The sequence below is a fragment of the Trichomycterus rosablanca genome, chromosome 3, assembly GCF_030014385.1.
Source record: "Trichomycterus rosablanca isolate fTriRos1 chromosome 3, fTriRos1.hap1, whole genome shotgun sequence".
Lineage (NCBI taxonomy): Eukaryota > Metazoa > Chordata > Actinopteri > Siluriformes > Trichomycteridae > Trichomycterus > Trichomycterus rosablanca.
The window spans coordinates 22,826,764-22,847,428 of record NC_085990.1 but is presented as its reverse complement, the minus strand read 5'-3'; the positions used below and the strand labels follow the sequence as shown (position 1 = coordinate 22,847,428).

Genomic DNA, 20,665 nt, shown 5'->3' with positions numbered 1-20,665 from the left:
ATGAAAGACAATCTATGCCCTGTGTATTCTTCCAACACTCCTGGATTTTGACAGTAGATGTCTCAATTGCTGTGGCAAAGAGGTGATCCCTTCCCTGTATTTCCGTCAGACACTGTGTCCGTAGAAATCCCAGCCAGACCAGTGGCTGTAGCAATTTATAATGTAACAACTAAATGTAATGTAATAACTAAATATAATGTAATAACACAAATGTAATAAAAGCTCATAATGTAATACATTGCAGATGATGTAATAAAATCTTTATCCAATAATTTAATAAGATTTTTGCTAATAATTTAATAAGATTTGAAAATGTAGTAAGTTATTCTGTAGACCAAAAGAGTGTAGTATACACTCTTAGATATACACGATGTATGTATATACGTATATATTGTATATGTAACGAATTTAATTGGTTCCAAAGGGCTGTTCTTAAGTCAAAATGTTTGTTAGTTAAACTTATTTTTCCCATAAGAAATAATGTAAATAGAACTAATCCGTGCCAAACCTCCCAAACCACCCCCTAACTTAACTTTTCTAATGTCTTAAATGGTCTTATGAATTTTAAATTATAGAATAGACATTACTGTAATAAACAATAAAAAACAACAATACACAGTAGTACTGTACATAAAACACACACCACATTTCAGTACAGTACGTGTGCTGTACCATACATCATAATAAATTTCCTTCTTTTTATATAAAATGTATCTACCCAAAACAACAATAACTCTCATATTTCTCTATTATTTCCTTCTTTATTTCAATAGAATTGTATTTTGTAGGTGTAATTGCACGAAAGAAAGACTGCTTTACTGAGCCAAATTCCTTCTTCTCTCTTACCCACTGTCCCCGCTGTCTGATACACAGTGACAGCTACTGGCAGGAGTAATTATACAAGACAACAAATAGTGATTTTTTCATTTTCTTACCACTATGCTTCCTCTGCACCTTCTTTGGGGACATTTTAATATTGAATTTTACAAAATATAAAGAAAACACCGAAAAACACCGTCAGCTGTCTGAACGTCACGTGTTTCGTTAATTTCTGTTTGTAGTTCATACGTTAAGTTGAAAAAGATCGTTCGTAACCCAAAATGTTTGTATGGTAAACCGTTCGTAACTCAAGGGTCTACTGTAATATTTATATATACTGTGTTCCAAATTATTATGCAAGTAAAACATTAATTCGAATTAGATAAAATTAATATTTAGGTTTTAGTTTTTAAAATAAAGTGTTTGCTTGTTTTATTTCTCATAACTTTTTAAATGTCTGGTATCAATCTAAGGCATGTTAAATAGATTGCCAGTTGATCTTGGTTAAAGGGTAAGTTACTTAAATAGATTGTTCCACATTATTAAGCAAGTCCCAGTTCTCATGCAATATGGTGAGGAAGAAAGACCTTGCTGAAGATAAAAAGCATGAAAAAGTACAATGTCTTGCAAAAGACATGAAAACAATTAATATTTTACATGTGAAAAGATGTATGAGTGATTCGCATGTGATCTGATAAAGGCTTATTAAGGAAAGTTTTTGTCTGACAAATTGATCGTATTAATAGGCCGCAGCAAACATGTATATGAACAAACATGTATATGAAGCTGCTACTGTCTCCGGAGTGTCATGAACCTCTTGATGAAGGACCTTCCACAGGCTGGCAGTTGTACATTAACCTGTAGTTTGGCCACCCCTAAACAAAGCTCGACAAGAGAAGGGTCAGAAATACATGAAGACTAATTTTCTAAAAGTTTTATTCACTGATGAATGCCATGCTACACTGGATGGTCCTGATTTCTGGAGTTGTGGATGGCTGGTGAACGGCCACCCTGTTCCTACAAGACTGTGACATGAGCAAGGAGGTGGTGGAGTGATGATTTGGGCCGGAATATTGGAAAGTAAAATGCTGGGGCTCATTAGGGGTGTTACAATGACCTCTAAACGATATGTTTCTAACTGCGCATTTTCTGCCATCATATAATAGGAGGAATCAAACCCTCCTAAATTAAATCATATTCATGCAAGACAATGTACCATCCCATGCTGCAAAAAACACCACTGATTTCTTAGTTGCTATGGGCATAAAAGGAGATAAAATCATGGTTTGGCCACCGTCATCTCCTGTCCTTAATCCTATTTAATCCTGTAAAGCATCCTTAAAAGGAAGATGTATTAGAGCGTTTGTCAGTATAACTCAAAACAGCAGCTCTGGGAGGCAATACTGGCATCCTCAAATGAAATACAAGCAGAAACTACAATCAGACCTTACAATCTGATTGGTTGAGAAGCATTCTAACCGTGTTGATATTTGTGATAACAGCACGGCCTTTTCACACCACAACTGTATTACTCCGCTGATGCGTTGCAAGTAACGACAAGCTTCATGCACACAAGCCGCCGGTTGTTTTGCGCTCGTTAAAAAGCTATTGGAGACCCACACTAGCTGACAGAATAAGGTGGAGTACAGTCCTCAGTGCAGAACATGACCCAGAAGACACAGTACAGAGGCCACCAGCGAAGCGAGCCGGACTGTTTGATGCCGATGCACATCCTACAGAGCAGCCTTTTTTTTCTAACTGCACAATGAACGGAAGTGTGCAGATTAACATATACAAATAACGCAATAATTCTAATAAATAACTAAATTCTATCTTTTAATTCTTAATTAATTTTATTTTGAGCTTTTTCTCCTTTTCCTTTCATCTTCGCTTATTCATATTCGCTTATTATTTTTATTCCAAACTAGCGTTACTTTGTAGTGTTAAACTATGTGCCTTTTTTAGCCTACTGTGCTAAGGCAGGGTAGGGAATTTTTACCGTTGTGGAACTACTTTTTGGCGGAAGGTATTGTCAATATTAAAGCATATTCAATATGAAATTCAGGGCTTCTTTGATTTATTTTCTTTCTTTATTTTGTAAAAACTCTTGTATTTAAGCAATAGAACACGAGAGGGAGTGTGTTATTGCGAATAACATCACGGCTGTGATTCGGTCGTACTGTAGATCGTCACAGCCGTGATGTTATTCGCGATAACACGACCTCAAGTGTTCTATTGCTTTTATACAACAGTTTTTACAAAATAAAGAAAGAAAATAAATCAAAGAAGCCCTGAATTTCATAATAAATATGCTTTAATATTAACAATACCTTCCGCCAAAAAGTAGTTCCACAACGAATATAAAGTTTAACACTACAAAGCAGACATCCCAAGTTGCAAAAACTCATTTTAGGGAGGTAAGAACAACAAGAAGAGAAAGTCAAGAACCTCCGAAGAGAAAAAAAGAAACAAAAAACATCTTGCACACACCAAAGGATATAGGTGAGAACAGAACTCTTAGGAGCTGCTAACTGGGCTATTAAGCTAACTGTTCGCGTTACAAACACAGTAATGTTCCCTACACAGTGCGCTAGATTGTATATCAGATAACGCATTCATGTTCACTACATAGTGCACTAGACAATATATTAGACAATTGGTTATGTTCCCTACACAGTGCGCTAGATTGTGTATCAGATCGCGGATTTATGTTTCCTACACAGTGCGCTAGATTGTATATCAGATAACGGATTTAAAAACGTGATCGGGAATAAAGTGTGTGTCGCCTGTGTGCGCGTTTGTGTGCATGAAGCTTGTCGTTACTGGCAACGCGTCAGCGGAGTAATACCATTGTGGTGTGAAAAGACCGTGCTTTTATCACGAATATCAGCACAGTTAGAACGCTTCTCAACCAATCAGATTGTAAGGTCGGAACTACCTGTTGTATAAAAAAGCAATAGAACACTTGAGGTTGTGTGTTATCGCGAATAACATCACGGCTGTAATGATCTACGGCACTCGCCTTCAGCTCGCCGAACACACTCCCTCTCGTGTTCTATTGCTTATATATACAGTGAGGAAAATAAGTATTTGATCCCCTGCTGATTTTGTAAGTTTACCCCCTTGCAAATACTTGAACAGTCTATAATTTTTATGGAAGGTTTATTTTAACAGAGAGAGACAGAATATCAACAAAAAATCCAGAAAAAAAAACATTAAATAAAAGTTATAAATTAATTTGTATTTAATTAAGGGAAATAAGTATTTGATCCCCTACCAACCAGCAAGAATTCTGACCCCCACAGACCACAGACCTGTCCCTGTATAAAAGACTCCTGTCACAGAATCAGTTTCTTCCGTACAAATCTCTCGACCGCCATGGGCAAGACCAAAGAGCTATCAAAGGACGTCAGGGACAAGATTGTAGACCTGCACAAGGCTGGAATGGGCTACAAGACCATCAGCAAGAAGCTTGGTGAGAAAGAGATCACTGTTGGCACGATAATTCGAAAATGGAAGAAATACAAAATCACAGTCAATCGCCCTCACTCTGGAGCTCCATGCAAGATCTCACCTTGTGGGGTAAGAATGATTCTGAGAAAGATGAGGTCAGCCCAGAATTACACGGAAGGAGCTTGTCAATGATCTCAAGGGAGCTGGGAGCAGAGAAATGCTGGATATGACCACAAGAACACCATACTCACTGGGCATTTCTCTGCCTCCAAACACGGCGAGTGGAGTTGATGCCAAAGAGCTCAATTTTGGTCTCATCTGACCATATCACATTCTCCCAAGCTTTCTCTGAATCATTCAGGTGTTCATTGGCAAACTTCAGATGGGCCTGTACATGAGCCTTCTTGAGCAGAGGGACTTTGCGGGCACTGCAGGATCTCAATCCATTACGGCGAAGTGTGTTACTAATGGTTTTCTTGGTGACTGTACTCCCAGCTCCGTTGAGATCATTGACAAGCTCCTCCCGTGTAATTCTGGGCTGACCTCACCTTTCTCAGAATCATTCTTACCCCACGAGGTGAGATCTTGCATGGAGCTCCAGAGCGAGGGCGATTGACTGTGATCTTGTATTTCTTCCATTTTCGAATTATCGTGCAAACAGTGGTCTCTTTCTCACCAAGCTTCTTGCTGATGGTCTTGTAGCCCATTCCAGCCTTGTGCAGGTCTACAATCTTGTCCCTGACGTCCTTTGATAGCTCTTTGGTCTTGCCCATGGTGGTCGAGAGATTTGAATGGAAGAAACTGATTCTGTGACAGGAGTCTTTTATACAGGGACAGGACTAATTTGTGTGCCTTTTGTGCACATAACTGGTCTGTGGGGGTCAGAATTCTTGCTGGTTAGTAGGGGATCAAATACTTATTTCCCTTAATTAAATACAAATTAATTTATAACTTTTATTTAATGTTTTTTTTTCTGTATTTTTTGTTGATTTTCTGTCTCTCTCTGTTAAAATAAACCTTCTATAAAAATTATAGACTCTTCAAGTCTTTGTAAGGGGGTAAACTTACAAAATCAGCAGGGGATCAAATACTTATTTTCCCCACTGTATATATATACAGTGTATCACAAAAGTGAGTACACCCCTCACATTTCTGCAAATATTTCATTATATCTTTTCATGGGACAACACTATAGACATGAAACTTGGATATAACTTAGAGTAGTCAGTGTACAACTTGTATAGCAGTGTAGATTTACTGTCTTCTGTAAATAACTCAACACACAGCCATTAATGTCTAAATAGCTGGCAACATAAGTGAGTACACCCCACAGTGAAGATGTCCAAATTGTGCCCAAATGTGTCGTTGTCCCTCCCTGGTGTCATGTGTCAAGGTCCCAGGTGTAAATGGGGAGCAGGGCTGTTAAATTAGGTGTTTTGGGTACAATTCTCTCATACTGGCCACTGGATATTCAACATGGCACCTCATGGCAAAGAACTCTCTGAGGATGTGAGAAATAGAATTGTTGCTCTCCACAAAGATGGCCTGGGCTATAAGAAGATTGCTAACACCCTGAAACTGAGCTACAGCATGGTGGCCAAGGTCATACAGCGGTTTTCCAGGACAGGTTCCACTCGGAACAGGCTTCGCCAGGGTCGAGCAAAGAAGTTGAGTCCACGTGTTCGGCGTCATATCCAGAGGTTGGCTTTAAAAAATAGACACATGAGTGCTGCCAGCATTGCTGCAGAGGTTGAAGACGTGGGAGGTCAGCCTGTCAGTGCTCAGACCATACGCCGCACACTGCATCAACTCGGTCTGCATGGTCGTCATCCCAGAAGGAAGCTGACGCACAAGAAAGCCCGCAAACAGTTTGCTGAAGACAAGCAGTCCAAGAACATGGATTACTGGAATGCCCTGTGGTCTGACGAGACCAAGATAAACTTGTTTGGCTCAGATGGTGTCCAGCATGTGTGGCGGTGCCCTGGTGAGAAGTACCAAGACAACTGTATCTTGCCTACAGTCAAGCATGGTGGTGGTAGCATCATGGTCTTGGGCTGCATGAGTGTTGCTGGCACTGGGGAGCTGCAGTTCATTGAGGGAAACATGAATTCCAACATGTACTGTGACATTCTGAAACAGAGCATGATCCCCTCCCTTCGAAAACTGGGCCTAATGGCAGTTTTCCAACAGGATAACGACCCCAAACACAACCTCCAAGATGACAACTGCCTTGCTGAGGAAGCTGAAGGTAAAGGTGATGTACTAAACCCAATTGAGCACCTGTGGCGCATCCTCAAGTGGAAGGTGGAGGAGTTCAAGGTGTCTAACATCCACCAGCTCCGTGATGTCATCATGGAGGAGTGGAAGAGGATTCCAGTAGCAACCTGTGCAGCTCTGGTGAATTCCATGCCCAGGAGGGTTAAGGCAGTGCTGGATAATAATGGTGGTCACACAAAATATTGACACTTTGGGCACAATTTGGACATGTTCACTGTGGGGTGTACTCACTTATGTTGCCAGCTATTTAGACATTAATGGCTGTGTGTTGAGTTATTTTCAGAAGACAGTAAATCTACACTGCTATACAAGTTATACACTGACTACTCTAAGTTATATCCAAGTTTTATTTCTATAGTGTTGTCCCATGAAAAGATATAATAAAATATTTGCAGAAATGTGAGGGGTGTACTCACTTTTGTGATACACTGTATATATATGAAGCAATGGAACACATCTGAATAATCATAAATACACATAAAGCCAATTGTCCCAAACATTATGGTGCACTGAATGCTGGGAGGGGGATTCTTTGAGAAAAGTAAAACATGGTAAAACCAACACGTGTGTCTTAAACTAAAGTCTGGAATGTGTACTTTAATCACATGTAATTGGTTGTATTTGATTCTAAACTGTCAAGCAGAGGTCCCAAACATAATGGAAGGCACTATATATACAGTATGTAAAAAGAGAGAAAAAGGTAATTAATCATTGTATGATATTATCTATAGTTATATGATTGAGTATATAATATAATAATTATTACTGTAGGCCTTATTGGATTGTAGCTTCATTTGTACTCACTATGAAGATTCTTTATTCTTTATTATAGACACTACTTCCAGTTTTGAAACAATTTTACAACATTATTTTTGATTATGAGTTCACGTTATTACATTTTTTAAATTTTACTGTAACTTAATTTATAATGTAATAAGCAGCACATAGTGTAATACTGTAATACATTATGTGCAAAATCTTATTACATCATTGGATAAAGATTTTACTACTTTATCAGCAATTTATTACATTATGAACTTTTATTACATTTGTGTTATTACATTTTATTTAGTTATATAATAATAGTTATACAGTATTACATGTTTTATTAGTCAGTGGTTATTTTCACTACTAAAACATTAGCAAAAAATCTGTTAATAAACACAAAAATAAAATCTGAAAGGTGGTCATAGCACTCTGACAGATTGTTAAAGGAAATGAGGAGAGATAATTTTATCGAATAGTGTTCTGTTATCTCTTATATGTCTCACATTCTCTGTTTTTTCAAAGAACCTCTGGTGCCTCCTCGTTTTCTGGAAAGGTTCTCCGATAAGACTGTGAAACAAGGAGCGAGCATCACACTGTCAATCAAAGTAGAAGGTGTTGTATTGAGAGCTTTTTGTTCAATGCACTCTATTTTTGTCATATACATATGAAGACAAATTTAAAAATAACCCTTAAAATATATGTATGAGGGATTGTGTTTACATAGTTATGTACTGATCATCTGATCTTTATAATTAAATACAAAACCCATTTCCACAAAAGTTATGTACAACCCCAAATCTTACATTTACTTTGACTTTGATGTTATTGATTTCATTGCAGACAGTGTGAACCCAATATGTTTTGTCTGGTCAACTTCATTTCATTAACATCAATTCCTGCATTTCAGGCTTGCAACACAATTTAAAAAAGTTGGGACAGTAAAGCATTTACCACGTTGTAATGTTGCCATTTTTTTCCACAACACTTGGCACCAAGGATACAAAGCGATTATTATTTTGTCCCATTCTTTCTGCAAACACATCTTGTGTGCAACAGTACGGGGTTGTCATTGCCCTATTTTATTGTTTTTAAATTCTCCACACATTCCGTACTGAGGACAGGTCAGGACTAAAGGAAGGCCAGTACTTGTACTCTTTTTTTTTTCCATGGCCATGCCTATAATGTGTGCAGCCTGTGTTTTAGCATGTCTTGTTGAAATGCATGTACGTCCCTGAAAAAGATGTCATTCTTAAGGCAGCATATGCTCCTTCAAAATCTCAATGTACTTTTCTGCATTAATGCTGCCATTACAGAAGTGTAAATGACATTTGCCAAGGGCAGACCCTGGCTTGTGGACTTGCTGCTGATAACAGTCTGGATGGTCCTTTTTGTCTTTGGTCTGCAGCACACCGCGTCTATTTCTAGCCAAAAAAAGATCTGAAATATGGATTTATCTGATCACAATACACATTTTTCACTGTGTGATGATCTATCCCTAATGCCTGAGAGCTCAAATAACTTGACGCCACTTTGGGACGTAGTAAACATAAGAAATCTTTTTTTGCAATGTAAAGTTTTAAGTGGTGTTTGTAAATGTAACCCCAGATTGTAGTACTTAACAAAGGTTTGCTAAAGTAAATCTTTGCCAGTGTGGTTATATCAACTATTGATGAATTACGGTTCTTGGTGCAGTACCGCCTGAGGGATTGAAGCTCAAAAATGTTCAGCTTAGACCTGCACCCTTGTCCTTTATGCACTGAAATTCCTCATCAATTCCCTTAATCGTTTAATGATATAATGTACTGTATAGGGAGAAATATACAAATCCCTTCCAGTCTTTCCTTACGGAACATTGTCTTTAATTTCAATGATTTTCTCATGCTTTTGTTGACAAACTAAAGATCTCTGCCCATCTTTGCTCCTTGACTGCTTGATTTAGCCTTTCATGGATACTGATTTTGTATCAAATAACCTGTAGATTTCGCCTGTTTGAAATCACATAATTATTTAGTTTTACCTTATTACTAGTCCTAAATTTCCACTGTCCCAACTTTTCTTGAAATGTGTTGCAGGCCATTTCATTTGTCAAAATACATCCATAAATGACTGTCCTGGATGTATAAAAAAATGATTGTTGCTTTTGCAGTTCAGATGTGAGAGCTCTTCATCATACAAGTTCTTGTCTTTCTCTGTGTGTTTAGTACTGTAATGGTGATTTAAATTGAAATCCTTAAAAACAGCAGTCTGGCCACCACAAACTAAACACACAGCTTTACGTCTGATTTAAATAACATAAAATAGCAAAGTTCTGTAATGGCTCGCTAAAGCCCATATGTAACTTTTATTTAATGTTTTTTTTTCTGGATTTTTTTTTGATTTTCTGTCTCTCTCTGTTAAAATAAACCTTCTATAAAAATTATAGACTGTTCAAGTCTTTGTAAGGGGGTAAACTTACAAAATCAGCAGGGGATCAAATACTTATTTTCCCCACTGTATATATATATATATATATGAAGCAATGGAACACATCTGAATAATCATAAATACACATAAAGCCAATTGTCCCAAACATTATGGTGCACTGAATGCTTATATATATATATATATATATATATATATGTATATATTTGTATATGTTTATGTGTTATTTATAGATATATATTTATTAATACTATGCCTATTCTTAATATAATGTATTTTGTAGAAGTAAGACCAATTAAAGGCTATTTAAAAGTGTCTTTTACTTCATAAAAAGATCATAAAGATCACATAAAGGTATTTAACTGCATATAAGTGTAATTGTTTGGACATTTTAGGCTCTCCAGTTCCCTCTGTAAACTGGCTAAAGGAACAAGCAAAGGATGTTCTGTGGATAAAAACAGACACACATGGATACAAGATTGCCAGCTCGGGGTGCCAACACAGCTTGATCCTGATGGACGTGAAAAAGGAACACTGTGGCACTTATGTCTGTATTGCTAGCAGCCGCGCTGGCCAGACTATCAACACTGCTCATCTGAATGTTGAACATGGTCAGTCAGGTTTGCTTATTTCTAAAATGTTTTGTATAGCTTGCTCTTGACATTAGTTAAACTTTAATATATAAAATGTAAACATTTCAAAGTTTTAACTTTATTTTTTTTCATCAGATCCAGAATGCATTGTTACACCAGAGTAAGTTTATAAACATAAAATAAATCAGATGGCACTTTTGAACAGATATATCATATATATAAATTGTGCCTGATTTAATTTACCTGTGTCCTTTTATAGGATGTGTGGAATTACAATTAGTAAACCAGAACAAGAAAAGAAAGGTAAGAGTTTATTTAATCTGTATGAAAATAATTTAGCCGCTAACATTCTTAGGTTAACATATTATTTATTTGTTAGGTATCATATAAACATTTAGCTTTTCAAAATCAGGTGATTAAAAAGACCAACATACACTGTGTACTAATAAAAAAAGGCATAAAAGCTGCATAAGGCACAGAATGTAGAACACTAGCAGTAAGTAACAACATAAGTGAAATAATTACGTTTAAGTCAATTAGTATTCCATCGGTATATGCCAGGTGTACAACCCCTTAATCAGAAATAGTTGGGACAGTATGGAAAATGCAAAATAAATAAATAAATGCAAAATAAAACAACACAGTGTTTCTTACATTTACATTGACTTTTATTTGATTGCGGACAGTATGAACTAAAGCTATTTCATGTTTTGTCTGGTCAACTTAATTTTATTTGTTAATCTACATCCAATCCTGCATTTCAGGATTTCACTTTGTAATGTTGCCGTTCTTTTACAAACACTTATGTAAGATTTACTTAAAAAGATGTTTTAAATCCAAGGATACCAAGCTAAGAAGTGTTTCAGGTGTTATTGTTTTCCATTCTCCCTGCAAAACCTTCTGGAGGTATGCAACAGTACAGACTTGTGTGTGTCACTGTCGCATTTTTTCTTTCATAATTCACCATTGGGGTAAGCAGACAGGCCAGTCGAGTACTCTTTTTCTGTAGCCATGCCTTTTGTAATGTGTGTAGCATGTGGTTTTGCAATGTCTTGTTAAAAAATTTCTGGACATTCTTAGAACAGATGTCATCTTGAAAGAAAGATATGTTGCTTTAAATTTCAATGTGTATTTCTGCATTAATGTTGCTATCAATTCTGTAAATTACCTTTGCCAGAGGCACTGACACACCCCATACCACGATAGACCCTGGCCTTTGGACTTGCAGTCTGGATGGTCCATTTCATCTTTGGTTTGAAGCACAGAACATTAATTTCTTCCAAAAAAATCTGAAATACAGATTTATCTGACCATAATAAAAGTGTGTGATGATCCCTTCCAGTCTTTCTTTAAAGAACATTGTTTTCAAACATTTCAATAATTTGTCAGGCATTTGTTGATCATCTGTCCTTTTTTCTCTTTAAAGACTCAGCCTTTTGTGTATACTGCTTTTGTTTCAAATCATGACCAATCACCTGTTGGCATCTACAGGGGTTGGACAAAATAACTGAAACACCTGGTTTTAGACCACAATAATTTATTAGTATGGTGTAGGGCCTCCTTTTGCGGCCAATACAGCGTCAATTCGTCTTGGAAATGACATATACAAGTCCTGCACAGTGGTCAGAGGGATTTTAAGCCATTCTTCTTGCAGGATAGTGGCCAGGTCACTACGTGATGCTGGTGGAGGAAAACGTTTCCTGACTCGCTTCTCCAAAACACCCCAAAGTGGCTCAATAATATTTAGATCTGGTGACTGTGCAGGCCATGGGAGATGTTCAACTTCACTTTCATGTTCATCAAACCAATCTTTCACCAGTCTTGCTGTGTGTATTGGTGCATTGTCATCCTGATACACGGCACCGCCATTGGATGCACATGGTCCTCCAGAATGGTTCGGTAGTCTTTGGCAGTGACGCGCCCATCTAGCACAAGTATTGGGCCAAGGGAATGCCATGATATGGCAGCCCAAACCATCACTGATCCACCCCCATGCTTCACTCTGGGCATGCAACAGTCTGGGTGGTACGCTTCTTTGGGGCTTCTCCACACCGTAACTCTCCCGGATGTGGGGAAAACAGTAAAGGTGGACTCATCAGAGAACAATACATGTTTCACATTGTCCACAGCCCAAGATTTGCGCTCCTTGCACCATTGAAACCGACGTTTGGCATTGGCACGAGTGACCAAAGGTTTGGCTATAGCAGCCCGGCCGTGTATATTGACCCTGTGGAGCTCCCGACGGACAGTTCTGGTGGAAACAGGAGAGTTGAGGTGCACATTTAATTCTGCCGTGATTTGGGCAGCCGTGGTTTTATGTTTTTTGGATCCAATCCGGGTTAGCACCCGAACATCCCTTTCAGACAGCTTCCTCTTGCGTCCACAGTTAATCCTGTTGGATGTGGTTTGTCCTTCTTGGTGGTATGCTGACATTACCCTGGATACCGTGGCTCTTGATACATCACAAAGACTTGCTGTCTTGGTCACAGATGCGCCAGCAAGACGTGCACCAACAATTTGTCCTCTTTTGAACTCTGGTATGTCACCCATAATGTTGTGTGCATTGCAATATTTTGAGCAAAACTGTGCTCTTACCCTGCTAATTGAACCTTCACACTCTGCTCTTACTGGTGCAATGTGCAATTAATGAAGATTGGCCACCAGACTGGTCCAATTTAGCCATGAAACCTCCCACACTAAAATGACAGGTGTTTCAGTTATTTTGTCCAACCCCTGTATGTTTGAAACAATATTATTTAGTGTTTTTTTACCTATTACCTATCTATACATTACTAGCCCTATTGCACCCATCTCAACATTTTTAATGTGGTGCAGGCCTGAAATGCAGGAATGAGTGTATATTAACAAATGAAATGAAGCTAACAAGACAAAACACAAATTATGTTTGGTTCATACTGTCTGCAATTAAATAAAAGTCCATGTAAACTGTATTTTTTATTTGCATTTTCCATACTGTTTTAACTTTTCTTTTGATTTGGGGTTGTAATTTATAACAAATGTTTTTACATATTTAATGCACCAGCACTTACCACTAATTGTGCAATATTTTTGGTGATATTTTTCCATGTCCCAGGAGAGACTATACTGCCTTACCTGACTGGAGTCGGTACTACAGACTTTTTACAAAGGCTTACCTCCCAAATTACAGAGATGGTTTCTGCCAAAATAACACAAGGTGAGGAATGATGTTTTAATTATATATGAATTTGCAATGTATTTTATGCTCAACTTGTTCTGTGCATCTTTTATCGTAGTAGCCTCATTTTTAGAAATGATTTTAGAAAAGACATTTTATAAAGTTCAACTGACAAAAATACCAAGAAAAGATTTCCAGTGGTTCTAACTTATAAATACACACTTGCAACCCAAAAAATAGAACAGAGGCATATTAACCATTGTGTTATATCACCTTCAATGAGACTTATTTATATAGTTTGGGAAATGATTTGTACCTTCACATATGATGCACCTTCATACCATATCAGATGTTATATTTTGTATCCTTTGCTAATAGCAGTCAGGGTGGTCCATTTTATCATTGTCCTGAAGAACTTGATTTCCATTTTACCAGAAAACAAGCTAAAATGTGGACCTATCTGACCACAGTACATACAGTGGTGTTCAAAAAAATAAAGTGCAAAATCATTATAATAACTTTTATTTCCATAAATGCAAATGCACTGAAAATACTACACCTTCAAAATATTAACATAATTTAGCCAGTTTGTGTTAATCCTTTATAGAAAGTTAAGAAAAATTAATATTAGGCTGTTCAAAAAAATAGCAGTGGCAGCATTTTTTTTTTTAAACTCCAAAAATGTATCTATATCATGAAATTTTTTTTGAGGTTTCACTTTACTTTCAATTACTGAACTAATATTTAGTGGCATAACAATTGCTTCCGAGATCTGTGTTGCGTGGAGTGGGCCAACTTCTGGCACCTCTGAACAGGTATTCCAGTCCAGGATGATTAGACTACATTTCACAGTTCTTCTGCATTTTTGGGTTTTGCCTCAAAAAAACATGTTTCAGATATCAGCCCACAAGTTCTCGATGAGATTAAAGTCAGGGAATTGGGCTGGCCACTCTATTACCTTAAGCTTGTTTGTCTGTAACCAAGATGTTTTGGGTCATTGTCATGTTAAAACACCCATTTTAAGGACATTTGTTTGTTTTTCCCTCTACAATCAACTTTTTAATCAAAGTACGCTGTTCATCAGAACAATGCCTGGAACAACCCATTTTACCCAGTATTTCAGAAGGAAATGCGCTATGACCAACATGTGCAACATTTGCCACCCTCCTACGTTAAATAAGGACCAAAATAGACACCCGTTCTTCTGCAGAATGAATGCAGTCACCAATTGAACTCCTCACTGCTATTATTTTGAACAACCCCCTTTCAATCAATGCTTCGATTACTCAGAATGAGCGGCATGCATGTCCTAATTGTTGGGTTTGTTTTGTTTTCATTACTCTACTACACTTTAAAGTAAATTTTTTGCTATGTAGAAATTTATTTTCTACTAAAAACAGTGATTTATCAGGTTAATGATGTTGAACTGCTATTTTTTTTAACACCACTGTTGTTTGGTCTCAAAAAGGTGCTCTGGCCCAGAGAACTTTTTCTGCATAAAATTGATGTATAGTTTTCTCTTTGCATAATACAGTTTCTGGTTGTGTTTCATTATGTAGTGGTTGACTGTTTTAAGTGTTAATGGTTTTCTGAAATAGCCTTGAGCCTCTGTGGCTATATTTATCACAGTGGCATAACATTTTCTCTTGCAAAGACATCTAAGGATATACAAGTCATGCACATTCAACACTGATTTCAGGCCTTGTCCCCAATTTTTTTTTACAATATTATGTATGATAGATAATTTAAAAAATGCCATCTTAAATCAAGAAAAGGTCGTTTAAACCATTTTTCATTAGGTTTGACACAAAGTGGTGTGCCACAACCCATCCTTGTTTGCAAAGACTGAGCCTTTTATTGGATACGCCTTTTATGTCCTTTTATGTCACCTGTTACCAATTCACCTGCTTATTGTTTATTACTTAAAATTTATAGATAGCAGATTCTTGTTTTAATGCATTTTCCAAAATGTCCCAACGTTTTTTTAGAAATTCAGTTTTCATATTTCATATATGGGTTGAAAAGCTATTTACCAGACTATATTAAACCAATACATATTTTAGTCAATGTCAAAATTGTAAGTGACAATATGGCAGCAACAACCTATAACTATTTTGATAGCTATAATGTTACCAAAGAAACATTGAAATACTATACTTAATGCATTTTTATGGTAAGTTGTGACCATAAAATATAAAATAGTATTATATCATATGAAATTATTACTTATGTTAATTTTATAATGTGTTAATTTTGGCATTGTCTTATAATCTGCGAAAAACTGATTATGACAGTAGTCTAATAATTGGGTCTACATGCGCTTCAGTACTTCAGTACAGATTATTGGAAATGTGGAGTCAGTAATTAATCAGATTATGATGACCTGTTGTAAATCTGTTTACTTGTCAGTATGGTACAATTGCTTATTTTTAGTTCTAGTAATGTTAATTTTTATTAAATTAATATGTCTTTAATTTAATAACTACAGTAACTGACAAAGATGTGTGTGAAAACGTAATTTATATGCAAGTGACAGTGGATCTAATCATAAATGTTTTCATCAGGATCAATTATTGCATATAACATTTAATATAAGTATCTAGTGATAGATCCATGTAAAACCAGCTCGAAATTGTTTTGTATTTATGTCTTGTAGATCTATATGTAGTGAATCTGTTGATAAATTACACTTTTAAATATTCAGGTGATCACTATTTTTTAAATTAACAAGTTGTAGTTATTTAAATTGTTTTAATAATAATTGTGGAATTTAACTTCACATCAATTCATTTTGTTTTCAGCAATGTACTTTCTTTAATGTGCCATGTTTTATTTTTACTAAAATCACCATTTGTTAAAAAAAAATGATTCCACTCTCAAATCTTAATGTTTTAAACGTTTATTCTTATTTGTGCAACCAGCACACGAGGTGAACTCCCTCTGCTTTCATTACTAAACTGAGGCAGCATCTTTATTCACAGAGTAGTGTAGTGTATATACAGTCAAGCCGGAAAGTCTGCACACCCCTTACAGCTTCTCCACGTTCATTCTATAATAGATTGAGTTCTTTTTTTGCCTCAAACATCTACACACAATCACCAATAATTACGAAGTGAAAACAGGGTTTAGAAAATATAAAATTTTATTTTACTGACAAAAATCGTTTAATTAGGAGTTACTAATTAAACTAATTAAAGTTAGGTGTGTACATATCTGTACACACCCTTAGCCTAATACTTGGTTAATGCACCTTTGGCAGCAATTACAGCTTCAAGGCATCTTGGGAAAGAAGCTACGAGCTTGGCACACTTGTTTCTGGACATTTTTGCCCATTCCTCTTGGCATATCCTTGCAAGCTCCGTCAGGTTGGATGGGGGGTGTTGGTACACAGCCATTTTTAGGCCCTTCCACAGATGTTCGATTGGATTCAGGTCTGGGCTCTGGCTGGGCCACTGTTCTCTTGGCTGTGTGCTTCGTGACGTTGTCATGTTGAAAGGTAAACCTTTTCCCCAGTTTGAGGTCCAGAGTGCTCTGGAGCATGTTTTTTTCAAGGATTTTGGTGTACTTAGCTAAATTCATCTTCTTCTCTATCAGGACTATTCGCCCTGGTCCCGCTGCTGAAAAACATCCCCACATCATGATGCTGCCACCGCCATGTTTACTGTAGGGATGGCATTAGCCAGGTGATGAGCGGTGTCTGGTTTCCTCCAGATGTGATGCTTGGTATTCAGGCCAAAAAGTTCAATTTTGGATTCATCAGACCAGAGAATCTTGTTTCTCATAGTTTGAGAGTCCTCTAGGTGCCTTTTGGCAAACTCCAAGCAGGCTGTCATGTGCCTTTTACTAAGGAGTGGCTTCCGTCTGGCCACTCTACCATAAATGCATGATTCGTGGAGTGCTGCATGGATGGTTGATCTTCTGATAGATTCAGAGCTGGAGCTCTGTCAGAGTGACCCTTGGGTTCCTGCTCATCTCCCTGGCCAAGGCTCGTCTTCTCCGATTGCTCAGTTTGGCCAGGCGGCCAGGTCAAGGAAGATGTTTAGTTGTTCCAAACTTCTTCCATTTACGAATGATGGTGGCCACTGTTCTCTCTGGGACCTGTAAAGCTGCAGCAATTTTTCTGTAACCTTCTCCAGATCAATGCCATGATACAATCCTGTTTTTGTGGTCTGCAGATAATTCCTTTGACCCCATGGCTTGGAGTTTGCTCTGATATGCACTGTAAACTGTGGGACCTTATATAGGCAGGTGTTGGCAATCCCCAATCATGTCCAATCAATTGAAATTTAAGCAGGCTCATTGGTGTAGTGTTTGTATGGTGTCTGGTGCCTAAGTGACACCTGCATTTTCTTATTTTTTTTTCCAATAACTCATATGCCGGCATTCTGTTACCTTTTATAAGGAACCTGGCTGGTGTTTTGGCACCCTTTGGCTGTTGCAGAATAACCACGCTGGATGAGCTGCCACTAGAGACTGTGCGACAGAACCCTTTTGAGCAGAGCCCATTCAGATGAATTTACACTGGACACGGGCTGCATCACTAATGGAATGGCTGTTGTGCTTCTTTTTAATTGATGTCTAGTGTATAATGAGTTCCTCTCTGATTCATCAATTTTTATTTTTTTTTGTTGAAAACATGAGCTATTACACACTGGTGGATTAAGTAGCTAGTGCTGTGGTAACTTAGTTTTCACCCCTTTTCTTTTATCTTATTGTTTTCTACTCTTCTCTGTGGTTGTGCATTTTGCTGGAGTGTGAAACTGATGTCCCTGCTGGCTGAGCACATGGCCACCACCAGTTTTTCACATTTGTTGGGAACAGGCTTATGTCCCTATGGGAAAAAACACTTTTTGCAGATTTTATGTGGCTTTTTTTATTTTTTATTTTGGGCACTGTTTACTTTGTAGTTTAATTTTTTTTGGTTAAGCATCCTGCATACTGGGTTCATCCTCCTCTGTCTAAACTGTACCAGTACCGGGCTAAACCTGCCGCCTCAATATCAAGGCATTTCCAATCCCATTACAGATCTGTCTTGTAACCCAGTCACTCATGTTAGCCCTGGCTTAATATACGTTGCTTAACTGACAGTGTAATTTAGTAATATTTTAAAGAATTTGATACATAAAGGTATTTTATAAGATAAGATAAGATAGCCTTTTATTATCCCACAGGGGGAAATTTGTAGTGTTACAGCAGCTTTCAAGAATATAACAAGTGTTTACTCGTATGTACACATATATTACAAAGTAAGAATATGTAAAAATTACAAAAATATGAACAGTATTTATGAAGGAAGTTTGCAAATATTGCACAGTTATTAAAATGTATTGCACAAAGTACAGCAGGTATTGTTTTACTTCATATTATTTATGATAGAAATGATGATAATAACTAACTGTAGGTTTTTTTAAATATTTAATTAGAAAACTTTTTTACTGCACATTCAAAGCAATAGCAAGGGACAGAAACATAACTAACCACATTCTTAGCACAGTGGGCTAATGTAAAAAAAGAACTGAGTCTGTGCTGAATCCACTTGTTCACAATTTTTAAAGAATTCTGTTTGCCAATCAGTCTATTTAGAAATAGCAGATGACTTACCTGGACCCCACTTTGAGAACCACCAGTCTAGAAATTATTGATTGTACTTGTTTTGGTTTTAAATTTTCAAAAAAAATGTGTTTAGGTTTTTTCTTTTTTACAGCATTGCTTTAACAAACAGCTGGGTTTTAAATATGGTGCTCGTTATGTCTCACTCCAGTGGTGATTGTGTGGTGATTGCATATGACCAATAATTGGCCTGCAATGTTTCCTGCTTCACCCATACAGCCCATTCTGGTACACTTGGTCCCTGGCCAAGAGGAATAACCAAATTTAGCACACGTACTTAGTAACAGTGGTTTAACACGATATTTTCAAATAGACTTTGTCAAATGGTTACTCTGTATTTGAACTAAACACAAGTAAATGACTGTTACCAGAGATTTAAAAACATCGCATCTGTATGGGAATAGACACCTCTTGATGCAAATTGTCCAGATCTGGAAACACTACAGGTGGCAGGCATGTTCCCTTCATGTGGTCAACATGTGGTTTGTTACTGTCCAGGGTAAATGTGCTTCCAAAACAGCTTGTAACATTGATCGTTCAACACCCTTCTCTGATCCTGTTCCATAGTTGATCTCAGATTTTGGGACATTTTGTAAACCACAGTAAAACCAAAAATCTGTAATTTGTTCATTATGGAAAACCATTGCCACTTAACACAGTCTACCACTACATTAAGAAATGCAGTTATGCATAAAGAAAGCCATACATTGATCTTGCACAAAAACTAAAATTTTTGTGTACCATCCAAATTGTTATCAGCTAAAGGTTCAAGAGTCAACATGTATCATTTTATATGCTGCCATCAAGGTGACGTCTTTTCCCAGTAAGTCCATGGTTATTACAGCAAGACAATGCTATGGCTTATTCTACATGTGCTGCATCAGAATTATAAACACAGAGTGCATATGCTAAACTCCTGCCTGTAGTCCAGATCTGTCTCTTTTTGAAAATGTATGGTGCGTCATAAAAAGGAAATCTATGCGAAGTCATGAAGTGAATGAGGGGGCAAAAAATCAATTTGCAAAGCTGGCAAAATTTGTATTTCAATTAATTATCCTTAGTTCCCAAACAATTAAAAAGTGTAATTAATTGAAAACATATATGTGTAACAGCCTAAACATGCCTCTGTCCCAACCTTTTTGAGTTGGTTGCAGGCATCATTTTCTTATATTTACACACTAAAATAAAGGACTTGTAAGATTTACTTGATAAAATCCTCGTAACAATTTGCACTGGCTTTTAAATTTTACTGCTGGAATATCAAGAACAACTTACTTGCAAAAATCAAGTACAAATGTACATACCACCAAACTTAACCTCTCTGAAGATATTAAGTAAAGGTTACCTAATTATATTGAAGTCAAAAGTTATATGTACTTAAAGTAATTATGTAAAGTCTATTTAGTTTTTCTTCATAGACAGAAAGGTCATCACATCAAAATATTAAGTAAATCTGTTATGAAATAACTACTTAAATTCTGTATGATTTTTTCTGTTTGACATTTTCAATTACTTAAATTTATATTACTCAAAACTGAGAAAATTGGGGCCGGTGGTTAAGGTACTG

At 36.9% G+C, this 20,665-nt stretch overlaps 1 protein-coding gene across 8 annotated transcripts in view; it reads left to right on the top strand.

Annotated features, from left to right (window-relative positions):
- Positions 1–20,665, top strand: part of obscnb (obscurin, cytoskeletal calmodulin and titin-interacting RhoGEF b) — a 195,640-nt gene that overhangs the window by 149,002 nt on the left and 25,973 nt on the right. For all 8 annotated transcript variants that reach the window (XM_062991063.1, XM_062991064.1, XM_062991062.1 and 5 more), the window contains 5 exons: positions 7,840–7,929; positions 10,134–10,349; positions 10,467–10,491; positions 10,591–10,634; positions 13,426–13,527. In XM_062991063.1, coding sequence (XP_062847133.1) covers positions 7,840–7,929; positions 10,134–10,349; positions 10,467–10,491; positions 10,591–10,634; positions 13,426–13,527 — 477 coding nt within the window. The remainder of the gene's footprint in view (positions 1–7,839; positions 7,930–10,133; positions 10,350–10,466; positions 10,492–10,590; positions 10,635–13,425; positions 13,528–20,665) is intronic.